A 12450-nucleotide genomic window follows, 5' to 3' on the forward strand; every position below is an offset into this window, starting at 1 on the left:
AACATAAGAGTATACCTGGAAAACTCCATAGAGAATCTATCATGAAAACGAATTGAAACAATAAAGATTTCAGCAAGATACCAGGATATAAAGTTAACACGCAAAAATCAATATTGTTCATATATACAAAATATAACCAGTTAGAAGACATAACACGACAAAATTCATTTACGATAGTAAAAAAAGATTAAATACTTAGTAACAGACTTCAGAAATCTTCAGAACCTATTTTAAAGAAAACTGTAAAGTACCTAAAGGATGCAAAAGTAGACTAAAAAGATGGAAAGACATCTTTGTTCCTAGAAATACGTACTTAAGTATTTAGAGACAGACAAAAAGCCATGATGTGCATAACTAACCCTCAAAAGCTTCAGAAAATAATAAATACACATATACATACATACAAAAGGATGAAAGCAAAAACTTGATAAAGCAAGTTTTGGGGTCAAACACCACAAAAAATGTTTAAATCAATCTAATCAAGAGGAAATAATCCAGTAAATTCCGACATCTACTTTTAAAAGACATTATTTTTGAAAACTTGCATAATTTAAACATGAACTGTGTATTAAATCATATTGAATATTACTTTCCTTAGGTGTGATAATGACATTATGTCTGCAATTTACTTTCAAATCATTCCACTTGGGGGAGGGGGCAGAGGGGTAGGAGACAGGTAGAAAAGGGAAAGAGAAAGCAAATGTTGCAAAATGTCAAAATTGGTTAAATTTAGGTGAAGGGTATACGGGTGTTCTTTCTATGTTTTCAACTTTCTTATTAGTTTGAAATTTTTTCAAAATAAAAGGATAGGACAAAGGAAATGACAGAAAAGGTGGGGGTATAAGGCTAGCTTTTCTTCCTTGACTTCTTGAAAATCGTGCCAAATAACGAAGAGTACAAGAAATAGCAATGCACACCCTCCTGCGAAAAATTAGGAGGCAGCTAAGCAGAGAGGGAAATATAAGATATCTAAATTTGTCTTCCTTAGTGGTAAGTTAACAGATAATTAACACTGCTGCATTAAAAAAACAAAGGTGTAAACATAGTATTTAGCATTTGGAGGTAATCATAAAAAGAACTAAAACAAATGAAGCATGGAGGATGCAGGAAAAGAGACTTTTACTGTATATTTTAAACATTTTATAAGACCTGTTTATATCAAGTATCACATGTAGTAGTAGTAATAACAATAATCGATTTTCCCAATTACATAGACTATCCAGAAAGATTCTGTGACAGAAGACACTGTACCCAGAGAAAAGGCGTTTCTCATCATCTTCACTACCTTGAAGTGAAATATTTAAAATACAATTTTAAATGGTTAAATACTCTGAAATACTATTGGGTTTAGTAGAACCACAGGTCTACCTGCATGAGTACCATGATCATGATACCAAAAAATAACAAATTAATACATTAAGATGACATATCCTATTATTTCAAACAACTTAGAATTATTTTCATTCTTGTTTTTAAAAAATTTGAATAAACAGACTCACAGTTCCACAAGGTTTGGAAGCTTCTGAGCAAGGTTTTCTGGCTGAAAATTAAAAACTCAGAATTAAATTTTATTTTTGAAAAATGTCTAAACATTTCTAATTTGTTTAAATACAAAGTATTACCTTTTTGAGGGGTGTAAATTTTGAGAAAATGTGAAAATAATTAATCAGCAGGTCTGGGTTTTATTCTTACAGAGACCATACTACAATTTAAATTTATAAATTTGAACATTAAAAAACAATGTCCCTTAAAGCAGCGGTCCCCAACATTTTTGCCTCCAGGGACTGGTTTCATGGAAGACAAATTTTCCACAGACAAGGTTGTGGGGGTGGTTTGGGGATGATTCAAGCGCATTACATTTATTTTGCACTTTATTTCTATTGTTATTACATTGTAATACATAATGAAATAATTACACAACTCACTATAATGAAGAATCAGTGGCAGCCCTGAGCTTGTTTTCCTGCAACTAGATGGTCCCAACTGGGGTGATGGGAGACTGTGACAGATCATCAGGCACTAGATTCTCCTAACAAGTGCGCAACCTAGATCCCTCGCATGTGCAGTTCACCACAAGGTTTGTGCTATAAGAATCTAATGCTGCTGCTGATGGGACAGGAGGTGGCATTCAAGCGGTAATGCAAGTCACAGGGAGTGGCTATAAATACAGATGAAGCTTCCCTTGCTTGCCTGCCACTCACCTCCTGCTGTGTGGCCCCATTCCTAACAGGTACCGGGTCTATGGCCCAGGGATTGGGGACCCCTGCCTTAAAGAAACCACAAACCTCATAATCCATGGTCATGGAAGAAATAAAAATGTGCTTCACAGACACAGAGAGAGGGAAGAACCAGAAACTGAAGTGACACAACTGGAAGCTGAGGAACACTGAAGGTTGCTGGCGACTCCCAGCAAGGAGAAACGCAAAGAGCATGTGCTCCCTCAGAGCCCTGAGAAGGAACCAATTTAAATCACACCTTGATTGTGGATTTCTTGCCTCAAGAACTGTCAGAGAATACATTTTTGTTGTTTTAAGTCACTCAGTTTTTGATAATTTGTCACGCAGCCCTAAAAAACTAATATATCCTCCAAATTCCCAAATCATGCTCCTCAAGAGAAAATAAGGGAAATCTGCAGGGCCCCCAGGTACAAGACCTGACTAAGCTCCAAATGAACAGGGGAAGCTGGAGCTCATGTGATCCAAGGGAGTGTCAGACCTGGCCACAGGTCCAGACATCAGAGTAGAGGGGCAGGAAATTGGCCATTGGCAGGAGAGAGAAAGGCAGACAAACCTAGGTCCTTTACCCAGAAAAAGTCAGAGCCCTAAAAGGGCTGGCCTTTCCATGAAAAGAATCCTAAAACAAGTCTACCACAGGTTGAAAGCAGGCTTCTCTCTGCTGCAGGTACTGGGTAGTGGAGAAAGCCTCCTGTAAATAACTGAAAGCCAGTCTGCATACACACACACACACACGTATATATGCATATATATACATATAATCTCTCTCTCTCTCTCTCTCTCACACACACACACACAGGGGGTTCAAATTTACACATATGAAAAGAGTCGAAAGGCTGAAGGAGCACACTGAGTCAAAACTAATTTTTTTCATTTACATTCAAGCTACTATAGGGTAAACTGTGTATCAATAATAATGAATCAGGTATGGCTTTTTAGAAGACATTAGGCCTGACCCGAGTTCCAAAACACATAAATTGTAAGAGGATGACATGGAATGGAGAGGAAGGTAGTTCTGTATAGCTTTCTAGGCACAAGAAGCAACATATGAAACGCCAAAATAGAGTAAGTACAATTGGGAAACTGCAAATACAATCCATTCTGCTCTAACTACATAACAGCACTCCCCGAAGAAATCTTACATTTTCAAAAATCCTGTTAGAAAAACAATCGTGTCAATAGAAAAACTAACGTGTTAGGGACTAGAAAGTTGACTATTTTAAATAACCAAGAAATTTTTCATAAACTTGAATTTTTAAAAATAAGCATGTGTCTTTTATAATTGAAAAAATTAAAATTGAATTTTAAGATCTGCTGTGTGCAGCATAAGCTGTTATGCAATTGATTAATCAATTATATACAATTTGAGATCTAAACACTCACTAAGACAAATGACATTAGTTTGGTATGTCTGGGCCATTGGGTATGAAGATGTAAGATTTCAGAGAATGGCAAGGAACAGATCACTAAAGGCTTATATTTTATACTAAGGAATAGCTTTTAAAAAAATCCTGAACACAATGGAAAATCAGTGGTTTATTTTAAATCAGAAAATGTCATTATTAATGTCATACTGGCATACTGATGTATTTAAATACTTAGCAACACTATCACAAACTGCTTATATATACATATCCTTCCCTTTGGTGATAACCAAGTATCACTGAATATGAATATTGTTATGAAGTCAAGGAAGCATTTTTGAATACTCACTCTTGACAGTACCATTTGTATTTCATTTTCCAATGCTGAAAGCTGTGATTCTTTTTGCCCCATATTTCTATACTGATATACGCAACAAGATCCATCAAAACTAGTCATTTCTCAGATGTTCCTTGTGGATCCATCTAAATCCCTGGAATGTTTTGTTTTTATTATCAGTATCTCCCTTGAGAATAAACGCTTCCGTTTATGGGCATACATACAAAGCATCCTAGAAAAACTAGGGAACCAGTGGGTGGAGGGCCTTAATTATAGCTGTTCCTATAAAAAGGAAAGATTTGTCCAAAAAGAAATGCTGTTTGACTGTTAGACCTTCACCTGGTTTCGTCTGCTAATATCAATACTACAGCTGGCTAATTCACACACTCCATAGCCATTCTTTCTGGATGTCTACTTGGCTCCATCAAATAGCATTCTAATCTTTCCATGACAAACTAGTTAGTTCTTTTGAGCTGTAGCTCTATACACAACTAAGCACTGAAATAATGCTTCTGCTGCCAATAGAGCATCTCTATGTCTTTATTAACAAGTAGGTACATTGTGTTTTATTTAAAAATAAGCACATTCACTTTGAGAAAATTGTAGTTCATTAGAATAATGCCTTAAAACACACAGACACGGCCGGGCGCGGAGGCTTACGCCTGTAATCCCAGCACTTTGGGAGGCCGAGGCGGGCAGATCACGAGGTCAGGAGATCGAGACCATCCTGGCTAACACGGTGAAACCCCATCTCTACTAAAAACTACAAAAAATTAGCCGGGCGTGGTGGCAGGCGCCTGTAGTCCCAGCTACTCAGGAGGCTGAGGCAAGAGAATGGCCTGAACCCGGGAGGTGGAGCTTGCAGTGAGCCGAGATCGCGCCACCCACCGCACTCCAGCCTGGGCGACAGAGTGAGACTCCATCTCAAAAAAATTTAAAAAAAAAACACCACCACCACACAGACACTTAGGAATAGATGCCCAAAACTCCTGGCAAGTTATCAGCCCTTGCACAGGCTGTGACTGACACCTACTGGTGTTCCATAATATCACTCTGTTTTCTAATGCCATATTTTTAGCAATGTAGCTGAGAAATGCTATACGTTTTAATTTTTATACTTCTATAATTTAGGTACAGCATGTAAGAGACTAGACAACTAGAAATTAATGTCAGAATTTTTGCTACTTTCTGGGTAACTAAGCTCTAATGTTGGATTACGGAAGTCACACAAATTAGTGTATCCTAATCCATAGGATTTACAAGCTATGAAGTTTTTTAATGTTTTTAAATTTAAAATCCTGATAAAAGCAATACTCTTAAAGTGCTTCTCAAATCTATTACTATTATTACCTTCTTTTCTCACAATTTGAAACAGAAAAGTTTATCAGATAAATATAACATGTACTCAAATACCTCCTACTAAATTACTTAGAAATTGTTTCTCTAAATCAAGCCAAGGATTCTCTTCATTAAATCTCATTTACATTACTACCTAGCTAAACAACTTTTCTTTACAATAATGAAAAAATAAACCAGCAAGCACGGTTAGTATAAAACTTACCCCAAATTCTGAATCGATTTTGCTTTACCATATCCTTTTAGACTCCACTTAAATGGGAATGTTTTAAAATTTTTTATCTTGGAACAAATACGTCAAATATTTTGCAAACACCACCACGTTCAGTGGTATTTTCTGGTGGGCACTGTGCATAACTTACTTTCTTTCCTTCTCTTTCCGAAGTCTGCTAGGACTGCACATCTTTCATCAAGCTGGCCATGACTAAGTGACTAGCTTGGTCAGTGAAATTAAGCCAAAGTGGAAGCCTTGACAAGATTGAGTGCAAAAGACCTCACCCCTTCCACAGTGACCACCAGACAGTGGACGTTTTGTCAGCTTCATTCCTGAGCAGAGGCTCCAGGCTCTGAGAGACTAGTACAGTGTAGACAAGAAATATGTGTGTTGTTACAAACCACTAGGACTCAGGGTTCGGCAAAACCTGCTCCATCCTGCCTTCTAACAACACATTTCAAAGAAGTCACAGATTAAATGCATTTGGGTTCTTATACAAGTTATAAAAAGTAGAAGAAAGCAGAATGCATTTGGACCACTATCTCATACCATATACAAAAATTAACTCAAAATGGATCAACAACTTAAATTTAAGAGCTAAAACCACACTTCATAGAAGAAAACATAGGAGTAAATCCCCATAATCTTAGACTTGGCAATGAATTTATAGCTATTACATCAAAAGCATGAGCAGCAACAGAAAAAAGATACACTGGCAGATGCAGTGGCTCAAGCCTGTAATCTCAACATTTTGGGAGGCCAAAGTGGGTGGATCATTTGAAGTCAAGAGTTCGAGACCAGCCTGACCAACCTCGTCAAACCTCATCTCTACTAAAAATACAAAAAAATTAGCTGGGGGTGGTGGCATGCGCCTATAGTACCAGCTACCCTGGAGGCTGAGGCAAGAGAATCCCTTGAACCCGGGAGGGGGAGGTTGCAGTGAGCTGAGATTGCGCCACTGCACTCCAGCTTGGGCAACAGAGTGAGACTCCATCTCTAAATAAATAAATAAATAAATAAATAAATAAATGAAAAATAAGGCTGGACGCGGTGGCTCATGCCTGTAATCCCAGCACTTTGAGAGGCTGAGGCAAGTGGATCACGAGGTCAAGCGATGGAGACCATCCTGGCCAACATGGTGAAACCCCATGTCTACTAAAACTATAAAAATTAGCTGGGTGTGGTGGCATGCACCTGTAGTCCTAGCTATTCGGGAGGCTGAGGCAGGAGAATCGCTTGAACCCAGGAGGCAGAGGTTGCAGTGAGCCGAGATGGCGCCACTGCACTCCAGCCTGGCAACAGAGTGAGACTCCCTCTCAAAAAAAAAAAAAAAAATACACTAGATGTCATCAAAATGTAAAAACTTGTGTGCATTACAGGCCACTACAAGAAAGTAAAAAACACAACCTACAGAATGGGAGAAAATACTTACAAATCATATATCTGGCAAAGGTCTAGCATCCAGACTATAAAAAGAACCCTTACAATTCAACAACAAAACAACAACTCAATTAAAAAATGGGCAAAAGATCTGAACAGACATTTCTCCCAAGAAGATATGCAAATGACCAACAAGCACATGTAAAGATGCTCAACATCATTAGCATTAGGGAAATGCAAATGAAAACTACAATGAGGTGACACTTCATACCCACTAAGACAGCTGTAACACTAACCAAAAAAGAAAAATAACAAGTGCTGGCAAGAATGTGGAGAAACTGGAACCATTGTGCATTGCTGGCGGTCATGTAAAATGGCTCAGCCACTTTTTGGTGACTCCTCAAAAGTTAAGCATAAAATTACCATATGACCCTGCAATCCCTCTCTTATTTATATACCCAAAAGAACTGAAAACAGGTCCTTCAACATGTACCTTCATGTTCATAGTAGCACTATTCACCACAGCTAAAAGGTGGAAATAGCCCAAATGTCCATCAGTAGACGAATGGGTAAACAAACGGTGGTATAGCCATACAATGGAATCCCTATGGAATTATAAAAAAAAAAATGAAGTACTGATATATGCTAAAACTTGGATAAACCTTGGAAACATTTTGCTAAGTGAAAGAAGCCAGATACACAAAGTTTCATATTTTGTGATCCCATTTATATAAAATATCTAGAGTTAACCCAGAGAGAAAACAGATTGCTGGTTACCAGGGCTGGGTGTGGGAGCTGAGGGTGGGGGCGAGGGAATGGGGAGAAACTGCTTAATGGGTAAGGGGTTTTACTCTGGAGTGAACGAAATGTTTGGAACTAGACAGAGGTGGCTGCATCCACGGTGAATGTACTGAATCCTATTGTCATTTCAATAGGATTAATTTTATGTTATGTCAGTTTCACCCCAATAAATTAGTTTTCATTTTTAAAAAGCTAATGAAGTCTTGGCACTGAAGGAATAAAAAGCACTTCATTCACAAACTACCACAACACACTTAACAAGCTTTTTAGTTGAATCAATAATTTGATGTCATTGCTTCTGAGCAGGTACACGACATGAGTTAAATACCACATGTCCAGATTTTTTAAAACTGTGGTAGACCTCTTTTCAACTTGCCCATTCCTTCTCCAGTATTTCCCTCCAATTTTATATATGTCATAGAGCAATATTTATCAACAGAGGAATCAGAAACCCTAGCAGGCTAATGGTACAGAACGAGGGAACCAGCATTCTTTCTTCTTCCCCAGTAGCGTAAATGCCTTCAGGGTCCTAGTTACCATTACCTTTGTCTCTTGACTCACTTTATAATAATTACTCATTTTCCTTTGTTTCTCTCTCTGCCATGATGGAAACATTCTCTGTGCTGTCCAATATGGCAGACACTAGCCACATGTGGCTATGAAGCACTTAAAATGTGGCTATGTGATGGAGGAACTGAATTTTTAATATTATTTTACTTTAATTTAAATGTTAAGGCCAGGCATGGTGGCTCATGCCTGTAATCCTAACACTTTAGGAGGCTGAGGGAGGTGGATCACCTGAGGTCAGGGGTTCAAGACCAGCCCAGCCAACATGGTGAAACCCGTCTCTACTAAAAACACAAAAATTAGCCAGGCGTGATGGCAGGTGCCTGTAATCCCAGCTACTCGGGAGGCTGAGGCAGAAGAATCACTTGAACCTGAGAGGCAGAGGTTGCAGTGAGCTGAGTTCGTGCCACTGCACTCCAGCCTGGGTGAAACTCCGCCCCCCCCCAAAAAAAAAGTTAATAGCACATGTGGCTGGTAAAGTGTGCAGAATTCATACCTTTATATTCACTACTGATTTTTCACTTAAAGTCAGCTCTTTCAAATGTAAAACATAAAGAATAACTACTTAACTGTAAGAATGATAAATGTTTTAGATTATTTTTCTTAGAAATAAATGAAAGTATTTGCTTAGCATTTGTAGAGATTAAAATTGTCATCTTAAGAAATGTAAATGAAAATATTTTAAGTATCTTCAAATCTGCAAATGTTTTCTGGCAAAAAATGTAAAACAAACATCAAGACTGATATTTTTAACTTAGCAAAAACTTACAGAATGAGCTCAAAATAAAAAAACACTATACATCCAGTACATTTACAAAAATAAAATGTTTCTGAATTTGATAGAAATTTGATTGCCAAGAAAAGATTTTTCAAAAGAAAAAATAGGCATTAAAAATTGCTGAAATGCCTCTTGAAGTGTTTATCTTAAAAATATTTGTTAAAACTGAAAGTTATATAAATGTCAGAAACAAGGGTTGGAGGTTACAAGCATCAAGTGTCTTTTCCAGCTTTTTATTTTTAAAAAAACCTATTTAATAAACATGCCATAAGTATGATTTTGTAAATGAAATTTTCAAAGCAATATAAAAATACACACAAAAATAGAATACCAAACACATTCCCATTAAGCCAGATCAATGATTTAAAATTACACCTAGCTTGAACAATTCTGTAAGTTTATGACATAACTGTTTGGTTTTGGCGGGGTGGGTGGGGAGCATGCTCCAAGATCGGTGTACAAGTGCCTTACTTACATAACGTATGTATTTGTCGACTGATTCGATGAGACTAACAGACACTGGCATCTCACTTCTAGTACACAGGTGCCTCATTATAGTGAATGCTTGAAAAATGAATTTAAACTTGTGGAAACATACATACACCAATGGTTTTGAGTCTTTTGCTTGCAAATAACACCCTTCGAGTACACAAGATAATGGTCTGTTCTAAGGAAAAGACCCCTAGCCCTGCCACCTCTTTCTAAATGTCCCCCTCCTAACTCCCTAGGCAGAAACCACAAATTACAGGGTATATGCTAAGTCAGGTTCCCTATATTTTATTTAAAAAGCAAAGAATGATACATGTTTTAAAAATATTTCTATTAAGCTAGACTTTTATTCACAGGAAAACTCAGACACAGAATTTACAAAAATTAACTGGGAAAATTCACTTAACATGCAGCACTTCATTTCTCCACAGTCGATAAATGTGATTAAATTTTAACAACATGGTGGTGCTAGGCTAGGAAGAGGTTATCAATAAATATCTACGGAACTAAAATGAAGCAAAACTAACTGGATCACAAATTAGGAGACCTTATTTTTGCACTGAAAAGCCATAAAAGTGACTTTAGAACCAGCCATTATCCTCTTCTTAGTTTCCTCAAAAAGAAAAATTGTCTAAATTATCAATAAAGCTTCTAGCTTTAAAATCCTATGACTCCATAAATAGAGTTAAGTTATGGAACAGACGTTCATTTTCCTGAAAAACGAAAGTCATTATGACATGTGAGAGGCTTGAGTTTCTTAATTATTTGACAAGGAATCACTGTTCCACATTACTGACAGGGAATCAGTAACAATGACAGAAAAGCTTCTAAACCTGAAAATTCAACAGGAAAAGAAGCTGTTGTAACAAAACTTAATTTTCAGGCACATGTGTATCATGAAGACAGGATAAATGTGCAATGGCTGCTTTCCAGAACTGCACCACATATTACTTACAAACACTAAAACACTGACAGACCATTAGAATGCTTTCCTATTTGATATAGTCACATATTTCCACAGTCAATTTAAGAAACAGAGATGCTTTTATATAGAGCTAGCTCAAGCACAGTGCAATCACGGCGATATGGAGGCCCTGCACCGTAGCAGCAGTTCAGGCTGCAAGGATCCAACAGACTGGAGAAAAACAAGAAGTCCTTGCTCTGGAATTCAAAATGAATCAAACCAATGACAAAACTTAATTCCTGCTCCCAGTTTCTCCTACCGCACTTGGCTGTATGATGCTCTTTTAGGCCGTCTCCTTAACTTACTGTTTTTCCCCTCAGGGTGTTCTAATCCTTATTTGATCGAGATCCTACTATCACCAAATTCAAGGAGGGGGTGGCGGATATAGTTGTGTGACTTTCCTAGCCATCAACCTCTCTCACCCTCACCTAACCACTGGCTAAGAGAGTCATCTATGTCAATATGGCACAAACATATGCATCACTGTAAATCAAAATATTCAGACTCACTGATTAGAAAGCTTGATAAAAACTTAGTGATACTATATTCTAACCATCTTATTTTAACTGACTCCAAATTATAAAAATAAATATTTACTGAAAGTAATATAAACCAAACTTACTAGTAGAGCTTTCCTTTTTCCTATAAACACTTAAGTAAGGCTCTGTTTCTTTCAGCCTCCACCCCTACCCTCACACTCTCCCCTCATCTCCAACTATAATCACTATTCAGTTTGAGGTACGTTTTATGACTTAGTTTACTTGTCTATAAAATAAGGATAATAATAGTGCCTACATCGTAGGATTGTCCTGAGGATTAAATAATACATGTCATTTGCTTAAAACTGTTTGAGCACTTGGTAAAGACTTACACAGTGCTAGCTGCTATCATATTTTAACTAATCCATTATTGATGAATATCGAGGTTTTAACAATTTTTCATCATATTCAGTTTTGTGATGAACATTCTTGTTCACCAGACTTTTCTATTGGGTAGATTCTTGCAAGTGAAAATGCCAATTCAAACACATATCCATGTGCAGTTTTGCTAGATATGGCCCAATGACTCAACAAAAACATTAATTTCCATTAGTAGTATGTGACAGTATCTTCTCCTAACTGTCTCCAACACTGGGTATTAATTATTCTGAATACTAGGTGTTAATCTCTTTTTTTTTTAGACAAGGTCTCACTATGTTGCCCAGGCTGGCCTCAAACTCCTGGGCTCACACGATCCTCTCATCTCTGCCAAGTAGCTGGTATGCCTCGATGCCTGGCTAGGTGTTAATCTTTGCCAATCTGACAGGTAAAAATTAGTGTTTTATCACTTCTTCTAAAAGTTGAACATCTTTTTACGTGTTTTTGCTATCTGTATTCTTTTCTCACTTGCCTGTTCATATTTGAAGCAGAAAGTCAGGAATGTTTTCCTCCTGGGCTAATAGGAAAGAAAAAACATCTGTGCCTCATTTTCCAGCCCAATTCAGGAACATGATTGACGGATCTCTCTTTCCTTCACTAAGTGGAATATAATTTTTAAGTTAAATTATCTCTTGTTGCATAGATTCACTGCTTAATCAGGATCCATCTGCTCCTGTTGCTTAGCTATAAGCCAAACTCCCCTCTTTCATTAAAATTTGGATACCTCTTTTTTGTCCATTCATATTTATAAAATAAAATTAGCAACTAGTGAGAGCTCTATCAGTATTTGGGCAAGTTACTCTTTCATTTCCTCAGGAAGGCCAACTGTTCCCATTAAGAAAAGAAGTTGACAGATTCATTAAGTGATTTTGCTTCCAGGTTGAGATTTTATGTTTTCCTCCAAGTCTCTTGTGGCCTTTTTTTGTCGTAAATAAAGGAACTGAGGTCCAAAGAGGCTAAGCCACAGGACTTTGATCTCTTACCTCTCTTACCTCTCAGTCCTGAGTTTTGCTACCAAACCATGAAACACCTCCTTCCTGGGACTGCAG

At 37.3% G+C, this 12450-nt stretch overlaps 1 protein-coding gene across 9 annotated transcripts in view; it reads right to left on the reverse strand.

Moving 5' to 3' along the window:
* Nucleotides 1-12450, reverse strand: part of LRRC28 (leucine rich repeat containing 28) — a 139694-nt gene that overhangs the window by 111070 nt on the left and 16174 nt on the right. For all 9 annotated transcript variants that reach the window (XR_008657568.2, XR_008657567.2, XR_008657565.2 and 6 more), the window contains exon 3: nt 1500-1540. Coding sequence is in view for 5 of the 9 variants with exons in the window: in XM_063640071.1 (XP_063496141.1) it covers nt 1500-1540 (41 nt within the window). In the remaining 4 variants the exon portion in view is untranslated. The remainder of the gene's footprint in view (nt 1-1499; nt 1541-12450) is intronic.

Source organism: Symphalangus syndactylus, chromosome 5, assembly GCF_028878055.3.
Source record: "Symphalangus syndactylus isolate Jambi chromosome 5, NHGRI_mSymSyn1-v2.1_pri, whole genome shotgun sequence".
Classification (NCBI taxonomy): Eukaryota; Metazoa; Chordata; class Mammalia; order Primates; family Hylobatidae; genus Symphalangus; species Symphalangus syndactylus.